General features: G+C 35.0%; 3 protein-coding genes across 5 annotated transcripts; 1 reads left to right on the top strand and 2 right to left on the bottom strand.

Moving 5' to 3' along the window:
• Positions 1-825: 825 nt before the first annotated feature.
• LOC136202051 (senescence/dehydration-associated protein At4g35985, chloroplastic-like) lies at positions 826-7,846 on the bottom strand. Of its 2 annotated transcripts, XM_065992500.1 has the most exons (5): positions 7,159-7,846; positions 5,163-5,293; positions 4,922-5,088; positions 1,282-1,366; positions 826-1,195 (listed from the first exon to the last, which is right to left on the bottom strand). In XM_065992500.1, the coding sequence occupies exons 1-5, from the start codon at positions 7,723-7,725 to the stop codon at positions 1,027-1,029; spliced, it is 1,119 nt and encodes a 372-aa protein (XP_065848572.1). In that variant the 5' UTR covers positions 7,726-7,846; the 3' UTR covers positions 826-1,026. The 2 variants fall into 2 exon arrangements, with proteins under 2 accessions (XP_065848572.1, XP_065848573.1); XM_065992501.1 differs by lacking the exon at positions 1,282-1,366.
• A 1,147-nt stretch (positions 7,847-8,993) lies between these two features.
• On the top strand, positions 8,994-11,723 carry LOC136202910 (cytochrome B5-like protein). Of its 2 annotated transcripts, none has more exons than XM_065993893.1 (6): positions 8,994-9,127; positions 9,261-9,430; positions 9,512-9,552; positions 10,506-10,583; positions 10,677-10,768; positions 11,310-11,723. In XM_065993893.1, the coding sequence occupies exons 2-6, from the start codon at positions 9,352-9,354 to the stop codon at positions 11,374-11,376; spliced, it is 357 nt and encodes a 118-aa protein (XP_065849965.1). In that variant the 5' UTR covers positions 8,994-9,127; positions 9,261-9,351; the 3' UTR covers positions 11,377-11,723. The 2 variants fall into 2 exon arrangements, with proteins under 2 accessions (XP_065849965.1, XP_065849966.1); XM_065993894.1 differs by having other exon boundaries at positions 9,005-9,127; positions 9,339-9,430.
• Positions 11,724-12,369: 646 nt separating this feature from the next.
• On the bottom strand, positions 12,370-19,606 carry LOC136202602 (uncharacterized). Its single transcript, XM_065993328.1, has 14 exons — positions 19,080-19,606; positions 17,370-17,425; positions 17,088-17,262; positions 16,647-16,748; positions 16,161-16,232; positions 15,720-15,836; positions 15,556-15,633; positions 14,837-14,899; positions 14,662-14,758; positions 14,447-14,525; positions 14,164-14,375; positions 13,490-13,635; positions 12,943-13,065; positions 12,370-12,800 (listed from the first exon to the last, which is right to left on the bottom strand). The coding sequence occupies exons 1-14, from the start codon at positions 19,164-19,166 to the stop codon at positions 12,648-12,650; spliced, it is 1,560 nt and encodes a 519-aa protein (XP_065849400.1). The 5' UTR covers positions 19,167-19,606; the 3' UTR covers positions 12,370-12,647.
• Between the last annotated feature and the right edge of the window lie 1,005 nt (positions 19,607-20,611).

Here is a 20,611-nt window from a genome sequence, read left to right as displayed (position 1 = left end):
TTAGCTGTAACTTCTTCTACTTCGGTAGACTTTGTCAATTGGGCACTCAATAGAGAGAATGAATTCTCCACCTCAACTTGAACCTCCACATTCTTATCATAATTTTGTATCTTGGTGCCACATGCAACTGAAGGCTCATTTGGATGAAGCATGGAAGATTCATTGAATACAACATTTCTACGGATTACAAATTTTAGTGACTTAGGATCAATAAGTCAAACTTTATATCCTTTTACACTATGAGGATAGCCGAGAAAAATTCCATTTTAGATTTGGGCTCTAATTTTCCATCGTTGACATGGATATAAACATGATATCTGAAAATCCTCAGATCAGAATAATTAGCAGGTTTTTCAGACCATACCTCTTTAGGAGTTTTACAATTAATTGAATCCGACGGAGAACATTTCACCAAATGAAAAGGTGTTAAAGCTGCTTCTGTGCAAAACTTTTGAGATAAGCTAGAATTAAACAACATGCAACGAACCTTCTCTAACATAGTTATATTCATCCGCTCAACTACACCATTTTGTTGTGGTGTTCTTGAAACTGTGTGATGTATTAGGATCGTAATTAAAAACCTTTCTAACCTTATGACAAAATCATAGTAAATTTTCTGGAATTTATTTCATGCATTAGTGGATGGAAATATTTCTTATACTTATATAACAATAGAAATTGATTTTTTCGGTTCATAGTTGTGAATTTGTAAAAAAAGAATCTTGTAAATTTTTTCCCTTTTCCCTACAAACCTTACTCTTTAACCATTTTGATTATTATTTAACAGAAAGTCAATAAATTTTGACCATTTTCTCTTATCTCTTAGGATAGAATGCTAACCTTTCTTTCTTGCTGCCAAAAAACTGATATTTTACAAATGTTCATCAGAATGAGATTTCAAATAAGTTAATAAATTTCTGAGAGGAATTCATGCAATGGAATATAAATGTTAATAGCCAATAATAGCAAATGGGTGATAAAGCTAAAAACATCTCTTTTTCCTCTTTCTTTCTTTCTTTCTTGTTTTCATCTTTTAAATTTATTGGTGTTTGCTGAATTTCTGAGCATTCCAGCAGAGACAGATGAAGCAGGATTAATGGCTTTTCTTATCTTGAATATATTCCAAGCAGTACCACAACAGTGCCCAGCTGTTGCAAACACATCCTCAGTAGCCTCCCCTGCACTTTCTCCAAATCTGACACAACACAATATTTCATTTTTTACTCTCCAAATAAATTTGAAATTAATTATGGATTAGGATATATTCATATAATTAATTACCTATTAGAGACCATTCTAGTTGTAGCCTTTGAGGTTGCAGATATAGCTCTTTTTTCAGCAACTTCAGCTGCATCTAGAACTTTGTCTGAAATTCATAAAATTAAATACTTTACTCAATCATCCACAATTCTAAATTCATTTTATAGATATTGTAACTTTGTAATTTTTCAAATTGAACACTCGATCAATCATTCATGAGAAATTCTAATATGCGTCTAACGTGCGGATGATGTGGTACGTCGAGAAAATAGTTTGTTGACACGTCACATAATTTATAGTTTAGAATTTATATTTTAGGGTATATACCAGGGGTTGGGAGATCTTGCAATTCACACCGGAACGAAAACCTCTTTCTCTCAACGGCCACGACATGCTTCTTTTATTACATGGGCCAAAAACTAAGATCATCATTCAGAAGACTTTATATAATAAGAATTAAACTAAGGAAGTAATTTGGGAAGATATAGAAATTTATAGAGCCATATATTTATTTCACAAATGATATTTATAATGGGAAACTTAATTTGGAATCATAAATCAAGCGAGGTCTCTATATATAAGAGAGAGCCTAAAAAAATAAACAAAAGAGATGTTAATGTCTTTATCTCTCGTCCTTTTAAACAAAAACTTTTGACTAGAAAAGATAAGATAAAAAATTTACACATAGCCATAATTATACACTAAAGACGAGACTAAAGTGGGATAAGATAGTGGGAATCTCTTTTCAAATATGGTGACTAGGAGATATATTATAATTCTAATCGTGGTTATTATCAGAGTCTACATATCTATATAAGAATTTGTATGAAGGTCCTCCATATGCTAAAGAATGAGAAGAAACCCAATTACCTTTTCTTAGAGGAGAGCCCGAGTAAGGATCTTGGGAATCTTGGAAGTGGTGAAGTCGTTTTCTTAGAATAAGATGGTTGAGGTGGACTTGGCTGAGAAATCTCTTTATCTATAACACATCGCATAAAAGGAGTTAGAAGAAGAGGAGAAGATTGATGAAGAGGATAACGAATCCGAGAATAAGCTAGAAAGAAGCGGTGAGCTTGGCTATTATGAGAGTGAATTCGAGGATGGAGTTGAAGAGAGAGAGAACGCTTCTGAAGGTGAGATATGTGAGGATGGTGAATTTTATCATCATGAGAATGAAAATGATTATGATGAAAGATGATTGAGTTTACCATAATGAGAATGAGCATTGGAATATTGACTGGAACTAACATGGAGTCGCTTATGAAGATGACGAAGATGGGGTCTATCATGATAAAAGTGAGTTTCGACACATTGAGTGGAATCAACACGGGGCTACTTATAAAGACGATGACGATAGATTCCTTTATGATGATGAGTTGGAGGATGTTGAGTGGATCCAAAACGAAGATACCTATGAAAGTGATGATGATGGCGATGAGTGTAATGTGTATTTGGTGACGAGGGTGATCATGTCTAGTAAAGAAGAGCATGACCCACGACATCAATTATTTAGAACTCGGTGCTTAGTTTTTAGGAAGAAGTGTGAGGTGATTATGGATAGAGGAAGCCAAATGAATATCGTTAATCGAATCGCCTTGAGTAAGTGTAATTTGGTTCTCGAGCCATATCCTAGACCTTATCGTATTGGTTGGGTCAACGAAGTGGAAAAGCTTCAAGTTACTCGTCGGTGTAAGGTTCCTTTCGCCATTAGGGCTTATTAAGATGAAGGTGTGTGTGATGTTGTAAAGATGGATGCTTGCCACGTGCTATTGGGTAGGCCATGGCAATTTGATTGTGATGCCTCACATACGGAAAGAAGCAACACCTGCACCATATGCAAAGACGGAATCAAGTACATCCTTACACCCTTGAAGAGTTCATTTATGGAGAAAAAGAAAACCACCTTGAGTGCTTGCCCAACTCGGGAGTTGAATTTGAATGAGTGCATCGGTGAAATGGTGAAGACTAATCTAATGGGAGTTGAATCAATGTCTGAAGATGACGAGTACATGTCTTTCAAAGATCAACCTCAAGGGCTTCCACCTTTGGGGATGATAACACGTGACATGGCATGAGATCCCGGAGATAGTACACATATTCCTACACATGGTAAATTGAACTATGGAGAGGAGGATGAAGGGTACCTTGTGACGCCTCTTAAAAGAACCACTATATGATACAAATGAATCAAGCCACCCATTTGGTAAAATCTGAACTTATTCTTTTGTGCTTTGTTGAAATATATGCGTTGGGATATATGTTGTGTTTATTGAGGAAGAATCTATCCTATGAGGAGTCTATAAAAGGTAACCTTGCGGGGAAGAATGTGAGCTTCATTGAGTGTTTTATGAATGGTAATGGCATCTGGGGTGATGTTGATACAATGGGAGATATTCAAGAGTTGCGGGATAGTGCCCAAGCTAGTGACGAGGTGAATCTAGAAGTCCCGAGATTGCTAACTCAAGATAAGGAAGGAGCTAACGTGAGTGTTCTTGGGATCACTATGAAGTGGGTCAACGAGTGTCGCTGGGATATTCAATTTGATGTCGGCTATAAGAGAAAGAATGTTATGGCGAGTCTTCAAGTTAGTGGAGTGGAGACCAACAAGGTTTGGGGCTGGTCCGTTCGATATAATGTGGGAGTGTGGAAAGGCATGCTTTATATTGTTAGGAAGTCGTTTGACAAGCTTCGCCGAGATATCCCAATTAATGTCGGTAGGAAGTGGAAGACGAATGTCAATGAGGATGAGAGCCGCAGCAAGTCACAAGTTTAAATATGGTAGGAAGTTTGTGCGAAGAAGGTGAATCCGAAACTTATGGAATGGGCTTCATGAATGCATTTCGAGCAATGCCTTTGTTCGGTTTGAAAACATAGAGTCCGCTCAATGTCTATGAGTTTCTTCCATACTCAACAAGTAACTTGAGGTCAAGTTCTTTTCAAGAGGCAGTGAATGATGCATGCATCTTCTTCAAGGGTTCGAGTCATGGCGAAAGAAGTTGGGCACATACAAAACAAGAAGAGGATTGCTGAATTTCATCCCCACACGACGTGTCAGGCAAGGCACACACCATGTGGAGCTTAATGAAATTCTGGTGGAGCTCCTAAAACTCATCAAACGCCATGTGGCACAGCCTCACATGTCGTGTGACCCCCTGATAGTTGGGCAGGAGCTGCATACAAAGAATGCCACACGTCGTATGATACTGATTTTCAGCATTAAAATATGAAGGGCACATGAAGGACAATGACCGCAGAATTCTAACTTCCTTTAATTACTGTTTATGTCACTCATCTTGTATTGTTTTGTCATTTAGTTTTATTTTGCTAAATGTCATTTTGGCATCCTTTTCCCATCATATCCCTATCTTTCTTTAATCGGTTGTAACCCTGGCTAGGGTATTTATGTCTTTTACATTTTTATTATTTGGGAGAGCTATTTAAAGTCTCTTATTGTAAAAATGAGTTAACTTTTAATCAATAAAAAACTATGATTTTCTCTTTGAAGTTTTGTTAAGGTTTTACACCTTTAACAATTAGTCCGTAAAACCCGAGGTTAACTCCTTCTAGTTTAAGAGAGTTCGAATTTTGATTAGCTCACGCAGTCGCATGCGAAAATGTGTAAGAGGATAATATTATATGCAGAAGGTAGGGATTCACTTACTAACAGCATCAAGAGAGGCTAATAGGACTTCTCCAGGAACCATAGACAAAAATTTCTTCCCTGCTTGTGATTTAACCAGTGGAGCCATTACTGAACCAGAAGCAATCCCCACACCATTAAGCATAGTTTTACTCAGCTTCTCTGTCATATTCGACAGCCTTCTCACACTGCCCCAAAAAAACAAAAAACCTCAATTATTACATTTCATTTGACTAAAAAGACAATGTTGTTCTTAGGATACCGTTTCAAGCTTTTGTTGACTTTGTTGTTCTTTGAGGCCCCAGTGTTTCTGTTTCTGGTCTTTTCCATAGATGTCCTACCATTTTTCTCGTCAGTTGCACGGCTTAAAATCATCTCCCCTCCTTTATGGACCTGCTTTCCCATTTCAGAATCTATTAGGAGTTTTATAGTAGGACAAAAAGTGTATAATTGGCTGAAATACTTCAGAAAATTCCTTATAAACTTACTATCTAGGATTAATTTGGTTCAAAATCAATTCTTAATTTTCAATTTTATGTTAAGCCAAAATGACACATGTCAACCTATACATACATAACAAGCAACGTCTAAAAAACGATATTTGCATACCGCTGTTAATTTCTGATACGACTACATGATTTATAAATGACCACAATTTAATTGACACAATTATTATTTTATTATATTTATATCATATATAATTAGAGCCATAAATGAGCCGAGTCGCTCATGAGTGTGATTGCCTCGATAAGAGCTTGGCTCGAGTTATAAACCCGAGGCTGAGCATGACAAAGTTCAGCTCAAAATCTTGTGAGCAAGATCGGTTATAGACTCGTGAATAAGCTCGATTATAATGTTCACGAATAGTTTTGATAGAGGTTCACGAACAAGCTCAATATAAGCTCATTAATAAATATCGAATCTTATTTATATTTAATTATAATTTTGATACATGACTCATTTCAAAATTCTTTTATTTGATAGTACAATAGAATATAAATTAGATTAGGAGCATAGAGAAGAGATTTAGGGTTTTTTATGAATCATCATCAGATCACTTAGTATCTTCATCGCATTAACTTCTCCTCTCATTCCTCTTTTAATTTCCGTCTCGCTCTCCTCGCACTATTTCTTTTATTTAATGACTAAAAAGAAGTTTTGAATGTATATACATGTAAAATTGTATAATTTTATTTGCTAAACATATTATTATTTACGTGATATTATTTCATTCGCGAACACAATAAACGAGCTTGTTCATGCACATGCTTTAGAGAGTTGCTCGCAACCAAAGCTTTTGAACAAAATAAAAAGCTGCTTGTGAGTAAGTTTGCGACTAAAATAAACTAGCATCTAACAAATTGGAACGAGCCGAGCTCAAATACAAATTTGAGCACGAATAGAGCTTATGATAAACCAAAGCTCGACTCCGCTATTACAGCTCTATATATAATCATGTAGAATATAGGCAAAAAGCATCCTGAGGCCCCTGATCTTTCATTGTTTGGTGCATTAAGCCCTCGATCTTTTATTTAGACACATTGAGCCCCTGATCTTTCACCATTTGGTGCATTAAGCCCTCGATCTTTCATTTAGACACATTAAGCCCTTGATCTTTCATATATGGGTGTATTAGGTCCTTCCATAAATCAATTAATATATAGGTTTATTAAGGGCATGTTTGGTGTGACAACAAATGATGTTCTAAAAATAACAAATTTTAAAATAAAAAATATATTATACAAATTAATAAAAATAATTTAAATAAAAAATAAAAAATTATTGAACACAATAAAACCTTATTTTTCGATAATTATTTTCTAAAAATAAAAATAATGTTAAAATTAAAGCACATTTTGTGGAAATAAGAAGGATAATTTTATCAATAACAAGTAACTACAAATAACTGTTCATGAAAAGAGCTTTTCATGAAAAGCTCCAAAATGTTGCAGTGTCCAGAGAAAATGCGAAACGCTGCAGTTATATAAACCTAACCAAACAGGCCCTTAATAAACCTATATATTAATTGATTTATGGAATGACCTAATACACCCATATATGAAAGATGAAGGGCTCAATGTGTCTAAATGAAAGATCGAGGGCTTAATGCACCAAACGGTAAAAGATCAGGGGCTCAATGTGTCTAAATAAAAGATCGATGGCTTAATGCACCAAACAATGAAAGATCATGGGGCTCAGGATGCTTTTTGCCTAGAATATATAAACCACGTTAACAATAGTTGATGATGAAAACAAACCTGATTGGTGTAAGCATTGCTACACATAAAAATGCCCTTAACAACCTGACCAGTTCCACCAGCAATAGCCTTAGCTAAAACATTATTATAATCTTCAACTTTTGGAGCAAACTCTTTCCACTCAACATTCCTCCTACTCTTACAATTACTCACAGAAAAGCACGAGTGCTCCGCGAGAAATGAATCCAGCAACCCCAAATTCCCACTCCACTGCTCCATAAAACTAACCCCATAGCTCAAAGGATCTCCATCATTCATAGGCAAAGAGAACAAGTAGTTTAAACCATCAAGTTTAACCACCGGTTCATCTTTTGTTAATGGCCATTGAAGTTCACTGTAATCCCCAATTTGAACAATTGTAGCGAGAGAGACATTGTCGTCGAAGATTTGGAGAAGATTGAAGTTGCCATTTGCAAGTTCTATGGCTTCTCCTGCTTCCATTAGATGAACTTTGCATGATGGGATTTGGAGGAGAAGTTGTTGTTTTAGATTTTTGGGTTCTGGGTTTGATTGAAATGTGGATTCTGATTTCATGGGAGAGTTTCTTTTTGGCCTGAAACAGCCCATTTTGTTTTTCTCTGGTTTGTGTTGAAGGGAAAGGAAAGGAAAGATAAAGGTGTTTTCTTTATGATGTAAAGGAAGGAAGGAAGTGAATAAAGAGAGAGGAAAGTGGTTTGTTTGGTTAATTTTATCTTCGGAGGGAGATGATTCTTTATTTCTTCTAACTTTATTTTTATTCTATTCCTGTTCGATTTGTACAACTTTCGGTGCACACAAATAATTTCACAGCTAGATCTGGCTGAAATGTAATTTTGTTATTGTGTACTTTGTAAATTATTTCAGGATATGGTTGGTTTAAGTTTTCTCATTGACTTCTAGACATTTTTCTAATGAAAAAATACGTTTTAATGAGATTAAGAGGTTTAGAGTAGTAAAGGTTTTTCCTCCCTTAACTAAGTTCAGCGTTCAATTCTTATGGAAGCGTATTATCTTGTACATAGATCTATGGAGATCTATATGGTTATACTAATAGAAATGACTCAATCCGAATAAGAAACTATAGATGAAAATAATTGGTTTGCAGCTGCTTTCCGGTGGATTTGGATTCGAGAGTAGTATGAGATTTGTTATCCTTTTATTAACTATACTTTTTATGATATTTTTTACTTTTGTAGTCATTATATTCCCTTTGTGGCATCATTTGCTCTTTGAAGTTTTTTATTCCCTTTGTGGATTTTATATTAAGCTTTGACCTATATATAAGTAAGGTTTTAATCCTTACTATAAAAATCGTATCTAATTATCTAATGAAATATATATGCATTATTATAAAAAAAAATAAAAAATTCCCCCAACTGGTTTTTTTATTGAATTCGGTTCAACCCGATTGAACCGAAGGAGCAGGACAGGGTCTTACAAATGTCAATTTATATAGTACCCATTTAAATTAAATGAATGTTGGGAAACAATACCATGTTTTACTGACAGGAATTTTCACATGCATCTTAACGAGTAAGTGAATTTGCTCATTCACGGTTAAATATAGGCTTGTTAAATCTAAGGTTCAGGATGTTTTGAATCTCCACCTTATGATTCTAATAAGTCTAGATCTAACGGTGAATGAACAAATTCTACATGCTCATTAAGTTGCATGTGATCAAGACCGGTTTTACTGATATTGTAATGTTTAAATTAAATGGGCTCTAATCATAAGAATTTGCTTATTATTATTTTTGTTAAGAGGTCCAGCCCATTATGAGTTTGGTGGGTTTAGGCAAGAGCCCAATCAAACTCCCTGATGGACCACAACATACAGACAATCGGTGTTAGACACCACACGCCACAACAGAGCAAAGATTGAAGACAACCAAGCTTTTTAAATTTGAAGAACAGGTCACTCTCAACCTCACTTCTTTCTTCCTCCTTTTCTAGCATTTTCTTAGCTGCCAAACGCCGTCTTTTATCAAAGGTACGCTTTTTAATTACCAAAATTTTCTTCTTCTTTCCTTTTTGTAGGATTTGCGGATAGTGAATTTTTTTAAATTTCTTTTTATTGGTCATATAATTGAATGGTATCTTTCCAATCTCTTGAATGATTTCAGTACTGAAAGATTAAGGTTGCTTTGGTTGAAAGCTCATAAGTTGCGCTCTGCATTTGAATTTAATTGGGTAATTTGAAGGTGAATCATAGATATGGTGATAGCTGTGGTGGCATTGATATTGTGCGTCTTATTGGGAGGTTTTCTTTTGAGTCCTAGACACCTTAAATCTGGTAATCCTTTTAGCAATTTGCAGTTTTGTTGATAAGACTACTTTTTCTATGTTTGATGGGTAATTTTTTTGGGTAATGCAGCTCAAAGAGATAACACTCATTCATATGCTACCGTCAAGAAGGTATTTAAGTAATTAATGTCATGGGACCTTTGGATTCAAATACAATACTTCATGCTTTTTTTGGAATTCAGATTAAGTAACAATCATATATATGATAAGGGATTTAAGCCCTTACTATCTTCACTTTTCTTATTTGCTTTACACATGTGGTTGAGGAACCGTGTTCTTAACCTCATAGATGCTCATTGATGTCTAATCTATGTTGCACGGAAACTCCTCTTCATTACCTTTCTGCTTTTCGTGTCCGTTTCAGAAATGGAAACTCTCTACACGTTTCCGGGCGTATTTCTATAAATACTGAAAATAGGAACAGCAATTCTGGTTTAGGAAACCGTTTTCGCCCACAAACACAATCCAATTCCAACTCTCACTATTGATTTAGCTAATTGAAACTTCCTTTTTAACATTTACACATTTCCCCCACGTTTATGTTTTTGTAGAAATAACGTTTGTGGATGTCCGTTTCTGTGCACGTGCAACATAGTGTCTACTGTCTAATGAAAGTGATAATCCTAATTACAGTCTTAATGAACTGAGATAATGACAAGGAAACCCTTCAAGTACATATTGTTCATAAACTGGTTATTCTCATTAGGTGAATAGGTGCAAAATGATGCAATGAAGGGGTTAAATTGTTAGGATAAGTTAGCAATAGCAGCAACTCTGACTTCTGTCAATTGAAGAGTTATGATCAGCATTGAATTGATTCGTATTTACTCTTGACACATAGATTCTTAGTTGTTCATAATAAACTTGATACTACAGATGTAATGTTTATGAAGCAATATATGCCTTTTCTTTTCATCATTGTCATTGGATGGTGAATTGAATAGTTAGTCCAAATGTATAATCAGAAGCGGTTCACTTAAATTTCTTTGTTCTTGTTGCGTTTTTCCAAGTTTGAGTTGTTAATTAAGTCTTTATGTTTTGAATAAACGATTTCTTGTTCTTAGGTATCCCAAGTTTACACTAAATCTGAAGTATCATTGCATAATAAGAGAACTGATTGTTGGGTTATCATCAAGGAAAAGGTACAGTGCTCTTTATGAATTCAAAACTCTCTGCTGTTATACATTTTGATGAAACTTTATTGAAATTGAAACTTTCGTGTTGTATAAGTGCAGGTATATGATATAACATCTTATGTAGAAGAACATCCAGGTGGCGACGCCATTCTAAATCATGCCGGTGATGATTCAACCGAAGGATTTTATGGGTATCAATCTTTTAGCTCAAACTACTAATATTCTTTTGCATCAACTGAACATCAATCTAGTTGCATAATGGATTGTTCTCACTGATTAATATTAACATGAGTAAAGTACATCCATGATCCCTCAATTTTGGCATTATCAACATGGTGGCTTCTGAACTTCAAAACCGAACAATAAAGTCCCTAAACTTTGACATATACTAACATGAAAGTCTAAATGACCCATTGACCAATGTAAATACTGGTTGATCACGTGAAATGCCGGTAATGCCCCTTCAACTTTGAGGTTACTAACATGATGGCCCTTCAAGAAGTGTGATTTACTGACACTTTACGTGGTCAATGGGTATTTACACTAATCAACGGTTATTTCGACTTTTATGTTAGTATATGTGACTATGTCAATGTTTGGGAACTGTTATGGCTTGCATGAAATAGAATCAGGACCAAAATATGATTTCTTTATCTCTTATTATATTTTATTAAGAAACATAAACTGTGTCATACTTTACTAGTTTGATGGTCTCACCATTTTCAATGGCAGGCCACAACATGCTACTCGAGTTTTCGACATGATCGATGATTTCTACATCGGAGAGCTAGAGAAGTAGGCCACAACATGCTACTCGATTTTTCGACATGATCGATGATTTCTTCGTCGGAGTGCTAACACGCTACTCGAGTGATCGATGATTTCTACATCGGAGAGGTAGAGAAAGTAGTTTTTGCAGTCATTAGGTCCACAAAAATGTTCTATATGTTTGTTCCAAGACAATATTATTCTTCTGTTGGTTGTCCTGCCTTAATTATGCCATTTTTCGTTCATGATGCATATTTTTGCAATCAGCCATTCAAGCAGTTCTTTTTCTCATTCATTTTGTGATGCAATTTTATAAGACTTGAGCAATTTGTACAAATTATTTTTCTTATTTAGAGAAATGAGGAGTCTTGTTATCTTTGTCCTATAATCACATTAAAATGGTTGTCAAAGTATATTGAAATTATCATGATTGTAAAAGGATAATAGTATTATTATATTTGCAAAAGGGCTAGATACCAATTTTATTATTTAGTATTATTAATTGTAAATGACATTTAGTATTATTTTGGTTGTAATTTGAAATTAGTATTAATATTAGATAGCGATGTGATACCGATAATCCAACCCGAGGTCCTGAGTTCCTTCTATGCTGGGAAGGGCTCCCTGAATATACTCCAAAAGTTAGTGAGGATTTTAAGTTCTTTCCTTCTTCCCTTTTGGGGGCGTAAACCTGCTATATTTAGAATTTGGACAGAGGTGAAAAGATCATAATGCTTCTGGTACGTACCCGTCTGTCTTGATTGGATTTGGTTGACGTGTTTCCATGTCATTGGGCTATGATCCGAAACGCTGTCTAGATCAAACTTATTTAGTTGTTGTTTGGGTATGAAGTGTACCAATCAAAATATAATTACTTCGGTTTGATTCACTTCTATAAATTCTCTATTGTTGAGTTGGATTTCATTTGGTTCAGTTTGAGGACCAAAGATGAGTTGCTACAAAAATCTTAGACGACCAATTTCATGCTTATGCACTGCAGCAAAAGAAAATTCCCATATGATACTGAATAGAATATTTGCAATACTGCTGACTCGCATTTGATATTTAACTGAATAGAATTACAGCACAAAACAGCGAAAATTACAAAATCAGCCCAGACAAACATGCCTAACATTGATTGAAGAATCAAATTTTGATTGAATGAAGATTAAAAAATACACTAATAGTCCTATTTCTCTATATCAATCAATAACCCTAACCGATCCCACCCACAAACCCCAACTATCCATCTTTTGAATGGGGTAAATAATAATAATAATAATTCACAAGATTCGTTCATTTCTAGGCATCGAATTTCTTAGGTTGTCGCCACTGCGCCCAACTTTTTGCTAATGATCCAAGGAAACTGGTTCGTGGAGGTGCCCCATTCTTCCCGTTTAGATTTTTTCCTCCTAAATCTGTGTATACTGGACCCTTTTCTTTGCTTCTTTCAATCTGCACACAAATACTACTGTAAATTTCTCACACCACAACACAATCCATTTGACATGACCGTTGTAGCAAGTTATTTGTAGTTCCAAAACGGTAACAGAAATGCATAGTCTCGCTAACATCACATGGACTTTAACCGGCATACCTTGTATATCTTCCCTTCCTTCAGGTGGTACCGTATACCCGACCAATTTATAGACTGAGAGAAGTGAGACCGAAATGCAGATACGGGATATAAGAAGTTATCTACCAGCATTGCAACAAATACCTGTTCCATTGCACATCACTTTATGACATTAGTTTCAATTCATTGATCATGATCAAGATGTATTTTTCCTAACTCATGATATTTGAACATCTCATGGAAGTCAGAGCATTAGCTGCCAGCTTCCATTACATTCCAAATAAAATTACTGCATTTGAATCTTGAATCGTATCATCATCTATAGCTTAAGCATACATCATTTCAGCTAATCTGGACAAGACATGTTGCTTTGAAACTTTAGAATCCCTTGCAAGAAGTATAACATTTAAAGCTAACCTAGAAGTAGATGTGACCAGGAGATAGTAATTTCATTGTGAAATAGAGAATTAACCATAACAGCGTAAATCTTTTCAGCACACATTAAAACTGCATCTAGAGCAAAGATTACAGTATAGTTCAACCGCACCAGGAAAATAGAAATACTCACAAGGACCCAGTTATAAGTAGCAAGAGAGAGTTGTGGTGCCTCTGGGGAGAGCATATTGCATAATTGAACCTCTATCCTCGTCAAATTCCACATTGAGAAAAGCTCTGTAAAGGTACATACAACTAGGCCAGTGACCAGTAACAAACCTGGCAAAAACATTATTCGCAGCTTTGAGCATAAGGACAATCAACATTGCTTAGAAAAAATGCCACTACTCTAAGTTAGTATTCAAATTCTAAATTCTAATTTCTGAAGGATCTAATATTTTGCCAGAATCAAAATGCACACATGGCAGCGAAGACCTTTTCTATTTGCAAGGGATTGAAAGCATAAAATAATTATCAAAGATGATATTATTAAGCAAAAGAAAGAAAAGAAAATGAACCTTCCCTCAAATTTTGAGTTTCAGAACTACAACAATCGATCATTCTTATAATATGATTATTATGGTTGAAAATAATCTTCTTTGATATTCCTTTCTTTTCGTAACCTACTCTATTTTTTTCAACAGCATAGCATTTAGAAGACCATTGCACATTCTCCTGCACCCCACCCATTAACACCTCAAAGAAGAAGATAGAAAAGTTTCTCTCAAATATCAACATGCAACTTCCACTCATCTTTTTTAACTAGTGAATAGCACAACTTCCCAAAATTCAAAGTACTGTGCTCACCATTTGAAACAAAGGTTGTTTCTTCACGTGCATATCCTTGCATACAGATTCGAAGTGCTGCTGAAACATGAATCATAGCCATAAAGTATGGTGCCACAAACCCCCATGACAGATAGCAGTGTGTAGAAAATAATGCACGATTCATAAACCAGTTAACTTTTGAGATGTACGATTCCAAAACAAATGTTTGCTTTCTCAAGTAATTCCAATACCTACAAAAGATGTCCATAAGTATGTATGGAATAACATGTAGGGGATTGAAGTCCAAGTAAATATCACAAACCTTGAAAAACAAAGATCACTAGCAAGGGGGTGGGGGAAAACAGCAACTGGAGGTGATGTAATAAGCCTCTTATGAGCCCCTGAAGAAGGATGTAAAATGAGCCATTAAAAGAAGGTTAGTATTAGCCTATGCTTGCGTGAAACTATGCCAATTGGAGACTAAGAGCAAGGTAGCTTGTAACTTGTAAGTTAACTAGTGGAATTTGAGTTTGTTACCCGCTAAAGCAGCAAGGGTCATGTCATCAGAGTATCCACCATCTCGAAGTCCTGTGACCACACCATAGCGGTCACATCTAAAATCATCCGCATGCATCTGAAACAAATAAGAGAAATTATGGCAACTTTTGGGTCATGTTTGCACAATTTTAAAAGCATAGTAGCAAGTGCTTACCATCATACAACCTCCCCACAGAAAGAATGTTTTTCCGCCAGTAGCAAAGCCCATTGAACAAGGCTGTTCATAGAAATATTCAAATGACCATCAGTTTTTTTTTCTTTTTTTTTTTTGAAACAAAAGGACCATCAGTTAAAGAATATATAACTTCGCAAACTTATAATACATCATAAGGAGCAAACATGTAACTAGCTGTCATAAGAAAACCAGCCAGCAAATAGAATGCAAGTTGTCATCCTTTAAGTAGAGGTTCATATTCACTGCTGGAAAAAAACCTCATCCCCAAAGAATTTCAGAGAGGTTTTCTTTAAGGAAAAGTGTAATAGCAATGGAACAAATAAGTGATCTCCACCCATGAATGTGGAATTTATCATCCAGAACATTATTTCAGCTGCGCTTTAATAAGTGAACTTGAGGTAATAGGTAAAATTTAAAATTTTCAAATTGATCCTCACAATCTCAGTAAGAAGAAGTCTCAAGGTTCCTGTTTTCTGTTCTTTTTTCTTTTCTTGCCATCTTTTCATATAAAATCAGAATGTCTGGTTTTATATGTAGTGTTTCTTTTAGTCAAAGGGTCATCAATGAAACGTTCCTATTGTCCAAGTTAAAGTGAACTAAGATCTTAGTTTAATGTGCAAAACATATATAGTATCATATAAATGACTGGCATGAAGCGTGAAACATATGAAGAAAACAGTTTATAACATGTGCTATACCATATGATATTCATAGATGCAATAGCTTCCCAAGCTCCCTGAGGGTAAATCAAGTGGATACCCTGTTTGAATAAATATCTGCATGTCATTAGCCAAAACGTTAACATTATGAATCAGTTTGAAGTTTAGACAACCACACCTCTAACCAAAAGAGGAATCCATACCTCAGGATTTTTTTCCATTTCAACAGTGAGGGCTCCAATTGACCCAGGGTGCAGTCTAACATCATCATCCAAAAACAATACATACTTCGTGTCTTTATGCATTTTCTCCACACCAAACTGTATTTAAAAAATGATAAATATCAAAGCAAAACAAAACAAAACATGCCTCCAGAATCTAGAGAAGATGATTGAAAGGACAAAATATGGAAAAATTTTGGGTCCCAACTTCTTATATAATCTTGCAAATTCAAGTGTCCAGGTTTTCTACATGCAGTTCATGTGGAAACTTGAAAATTTATATTACAGTCAGTACTACTCAGAATCTAATCTAAAGCAGAAAAGGAATGATAGAATGAAATCAGTCAAACATTTTCATGGATATCCAAAAGGAAATTGGAAATGGAAGCATGCACAATAACTGATTGTAAACACGTTACCTACCAGCTGATTGTGAATCTTCTGACTACATGTTGTTGACAGACCAGCTACAATAACTTTAGCATCAACATCATCCTGCATAAATTTAACAAATATATAGAGTCCATCACTCATAAAATAAATAATGAAAATCTAGAGTTAGTAAAGTAAAAATACAAAGATTCGGTCAAAGAACTTGTAAGTTTCTTGATGCTCACAAACACGTAGCATATTTATGTCTCCATCTTGTCCATTTAGAACTTTCTATATCAATTCTGTTGAAAATTTTAACAAGGATTGTTGTTCATCTTTCAGAATTACCCAGAAAATGCACATGCACACATTATTAATAATAAGAAGAAGAACCGAAAGAGAGCAAAAGAACATCACCAACATACCAATTTATGATGTTCCATTACAGGGATGAACATGCCAATTAAATGTGCATGTTGAAGTCAAATTATTAGCTCTATTAATATCAGATACATAAATTACTTATTCAAACAGTACCTTAAACTCTGACAATAACTGACAAACAGCATGGTAAGCAGGGTCTTCTGTTCTTTCTACCACAAAAAGGAACTCCAAAGGACCACCATACAGAGACGTGATCTACATTTATCCCAGAAGCAAAGTCAGTTATAACAACCAAGAAACATCATTTCTCCTAAACAAGAAGGCAAAGCTATTAAAAAATATAATAACAAAAAATCCTGATACCTAACAAAAAAATCATGGAAACTTGGTCTAGATGCCAAAGAATCATCTAAAAAATGAAATGAAATATGTCATTTGAAAATTAGAAATCAAAGAAGTAGGGTTGTTCAAATTTATCAAGGGATGTGTGAAAACATTATAAAACTTGAATATAAAAAAATAGATTAAGTTCACTTTAGCTGTTGGAAAAAAAAAAAAAACAACCACCACCTTAGGATAAACAAAACAACTGACCTGACTTCTCCAATTATGCAGATTGTGTTCTCCAAATCCCTTTAAAGGCATAATAACACTCACTCGAGGCAGATTGACCTGCTTTGAATGTTCAAGCTGATTAATATCATGATTTAGGAATGCAAAGCTGTTGCCAGCTTTCATAGCATCCTTCATCTGCTTGATCTCTCTATTCCTGTGAATGAGAAAACAGCACTGGTTCTTAAAAAGCAAAGGCAACCTAAACTAAAGTAAGAACCAAAACGGAGAGAAAAAATCACTAGTTTCTAAACCTATGAATACCTGACATAAGCAGCACAAGCCCACCCAAATGCAAGAATTAAGCAGATAAAACATCCCTACAGAATGAATAGAAGATTCAGAGTTGCAACTAGACTTCCCAATGTGTCACCACCGAGAGAGCATGAGAAAGATCAGTTGGAAAGAAAAAAAAACAGGTGACACATATAATTATACCACTGAAATTATGTAATGATAGGCACTTTCTGTATTATATGTCTTATTTATTTCAGGACTACATCATTATATCATCAAGCCAAAAATTAAAAATAATATTGAGCACGTATATGAAAAAGAATCCTGTACAACTTTGTAAATGACAAACAAAATTTGATTGATGCTTCGACAGTGCCAACTGCCATGAGGGACACCAGGCTAAAAAAATGAATTTAACAAATATGCAGGGCCTCCAGTGTAGCATAAATTCATCAAAAATTCAGTTGACCATCTGTTACACAATCCATAGCAGTACACACAAAATCAACCATCTCTAACTTTTTACTATATATTTCTTTTTAGTAGTTCAGATTGTTCCAGTCTGAATAACCATAACCAACCACTAAAGATTGTTTGGTAATGCCATATTCCGACTGTTTTGAAATAGTTTAATTCACTTTTTTCAGTTAGAGCTTTAATTTGTTATAGTCCATTACATAGTTACTTAATTATGCATTACCAGTTATACACTTAGGGCTTGATTGGATGAAGGGTAGGTAGGGAAGGGTTAATAAAGGAAGGGTAGAGAAGGGTAGGGAAAGGTAAGGAAAGGGAAGGAAGGGAAAGGAAGGGTAATTTCTAACCCTTCCAAACCCACCAAATTGGAGGGTTGAAAATTGGATGGAATTTCTTTAAAAAAAACCCTTCAAAACCCCTCCAAACCCTTACCCTTCTAATATTTTTGTGTTCCAAACATGGGTTTGTAGAAACCCTTACTAACCCTTCCCCCTCCCAAACAAGGGTTTCTATCAACCCTTACTAACCATTCCCTTATTAACCCCTCTAAACAAGACATAAGAACATAGGAGCAGCTCCTGAGCTCTCTCTTAACTGGTCACAACTTCAACATAATTATTTAATTACTAATAAAGAGTACTTGCGAATTAGGCAAACAAATCTATAACTGAACTTCATTCAAGCAGCATCAAACCCCAAAATTGAAGGCATCTGAAAGGAGAACATTGCCGCTTCCAAGAAATTGGATGCTAATGTCAGGTAAAATGAAGTAAACCACCAAAACCAAGATGATGATGCATTTGTGAATCGGAAGGGGCAGAAACGTGACCTAGGAGATCATGAAGGTATAGTACAAAACAGAAAAAGGCTGCGAAGTTTTCAAATGTAACCATCAACTGGCACCGATCACGAAGAAGCTGGGAGGAAGCGAATTGGAAAAACAGAGTTCGGAATCAACAGCTAACATGTGAACATGCCGTACATAAACTGAATAGCGCAGATCGATAAGGCATGGAGCAAAAAGCATGTCAATATACAAAAGTAAAAAGAAAACGAATGGAAAAACAGAAACGTGAAATTGAGAAAGAACGAAACGAAATCCATGTATACAGAGCCTTGGATATTGAGGGGAAAAGAAAATCAAATTTCACAATCATAAAAGGGCAATTCAATTGAACGTAATTGAGACACCTAATCCACAAAACCAATGTTTTTTCAAATATATAACAGACCTGGATCGGAAGAAGAACAAGAACAAACCTGGATCTGAATGAAAATAGCAAAAGGACTACAGAAAGCTCTGCTGAGAGAGAAGAGAAGATTATCGAGAATATCCAATGCCAGCATTGTTTCTCCTCTCTCTCTCTCTCCCTCTCTCAGTCTCTCAAATTTTCAGCAAAGTGGCTCTCACCACCTCCCTTCCTGGTTCGTATCCTTCTCTGCTCCAATTCAAACAAACAAACCAAAAAAAGAGAAATCCCTAAAAATTGAGCTAACCCTCTCCCCCTCAAAACACAAACATAAATATATTAAAAAAAACGTACTTCTCTCTCAAATAGCCATGAAAGGAAACGGCAAAGAGAGGAAGAGAAACACAGAGAGGGAGAGAGGAGGAGAGGAGGAGGAAGAAAATAAAAGACAGAGAGACCGCGGAATTTTATAATTCGAAGGCAGGTCCCATTTTCACCAAAAAAGAAAATAATAATAGTAATCTTCTTCTTCTTTAATTTTTTTTCAAATTTGAAAGAAAATAAAAGAAAAAATTAGAGGGTGAAGATAATAAAAATTGAAAAAAGAAAGAAAGTAGAGGGAGAGACCGTTAGATGGAGAAGACGATTTGTTATTATGAGACAGATAAAAATAATAAAAATAATTTAGTTTTAGTGTTTGTTTAGTTTATTTATTTATTTATTATGCGCAATGAAAGAAAAGAAGAAGATGCCGCTTTCTGATCCGAATCTCGTTCGTTCAATCGCTGGTGTCGCTTTTATGACACCTTGTCACTCTTTTATTTTCTTAACTCTTATAATTGTACTTTGTTACTATATGATATATTCCTAATGTTGAATATCATCTCTAATTTATATTTTAATAATAATTGTATGATGAGTTTAAGGGTCCGTTTGTTTTACCTACTGTTTGCTGTTACGGTTTGCTGTTTGCTGTTGGAAAAGACTGCTTTTCGGGTGTAAAAGGCAAACAGGAGATCACTAACCAAACACCTAATGCTGCTTTTCAGATGTAAAAAGCAAATAGGAGGTCACTAACCAAACACCTCAAACTCTCCATTTTGAAGTGAAAAGCCAAAAAGCAGATGAAAATGAGTAACCAAACACCCCCTAAGACTACAGTTTTCTAAATGCACCCTAACAAATTCTCAGGCCTGGATGGACTTAATTCGGGTTTCGATCAACACTTCTGAGATAGTATCGGCTCTGATATTTTTAGTGATTGTTCGGGTTGGCTAGAAAGATGTGAGTTCCCAACTAATTTAAACGACACTAATATTGTTTTAATCTCGAAATGTGAATCCTCAAATTCCATGAAAGATTTGAATTTCATCTCTCTATGTAATGTGGTCTACAAAATTAATACAAAGGTCCTAGCGAATAGGTTTAAAGTTGTTTTATCAAATGTCATTAGTGAGAGTTTTGTCCCTAGTAGATTTATTATGGATAGTGTCCAGATTGCATTCGAGTCTCTACATTGCATTAAAAAAAAAAAAAAAAAAAGAAGATGGGTGGGTAATAAGGTGAGATTGCCCTTAAAATTGATATAGCAAAGCATATGAT

The sequence above is a fragment of the Euphorbia lathyris genome, chromosome 8 (genome assembly GCF_963576675.1).
Source record: "Euphorbia lathyris chromosome 8, ddEupLath1.1, whole genome shotgun sequence".
Taxonomy (NCBI): Eukaryota; Viridiplantae; Streptophyta; class Magnoliopsida; order Malpighiales; family Euphorbiaceae; genus Euphorbia; species Euphorbia lathyris.
This window is presented reverse-complemented; position numbering and strand designations above follow the sequence as displayed.

What these genes read in the sequence shown, in the direction of transcription:
- LOC136202051 (XM_065992500.1), bottom strand. Translation starts at nt 7,725, where the DNA reads ATGGGCTGTTTCAGGCCAAAAAGAAACTCTCCCATGAAATCAGAATCC. An exon ending in GCAATGCTTACACCAATCAG is followed by an intron (nt 5,294 to 7,158) that starts GTTTGTTTTCAT and finishes ATGGGAAAGCAG; the next exon opens with GTCCATAAAGGAGGGGAGAT. An exon ending in ACTAGAATGGTCTCTAATAG is followed by an intron (nt 1,196 to 1,281) that starts GTAATTAATTAT and finishes GTGTTGTGTCAG; the next exon opens with ATTTGGAGAAAGTGCAGGGG.
- LOC136202910 (XM_065993893.1), top strand. Translation starts at nt 9,352, where the DNA reads ATGGTGATAGCTGTGGTGGCATTGATATTGTGCGTCTTATTGGGAGGT. An exon ending in TCCTAGACACCTTAAATCTG is followed by an intron (nt 9,431 to 9,511) that starts GTAATCCTTTTA and finishes TGGGTAATGCAG; the next exon opens with CTCAAAGAGATAACACTCAT. An exon ending in GGGTTATCATCAAGGAAAAG is followed by an intron (nt 10,584 to 10,676) that starts GTACAGTGCTCT and finishes GTATAAGTGCAG; the next exon opens with GTATATGATATAACATCTTA.
- LOC136202602 (XM_065993328.1), bottom strand. Translation starts at nt 19,166, where the DNA reads ATGCTGGCATTGGATATTCTCGATAATCTTCTCTTCTCTCTCAGCAGA. An exon ending in TGCATAATTGGAGAAGTCAG is followed by an intron (nt 16,749 to 17,087) that starts GTCAGTTGTTTT and finishes GGATAAATGTAG; the next exon opens with ATCACGTCTCTGTATGGTGG. An exon ending in AAATGGAAAAAAATCCTGAG is followed by an intron (nt 15,634 to 15,719) that starts GTATGGATTCCT and finishes AATGACATGCAG; the next exon opens with ATATTTATTCAAACAGGGTA.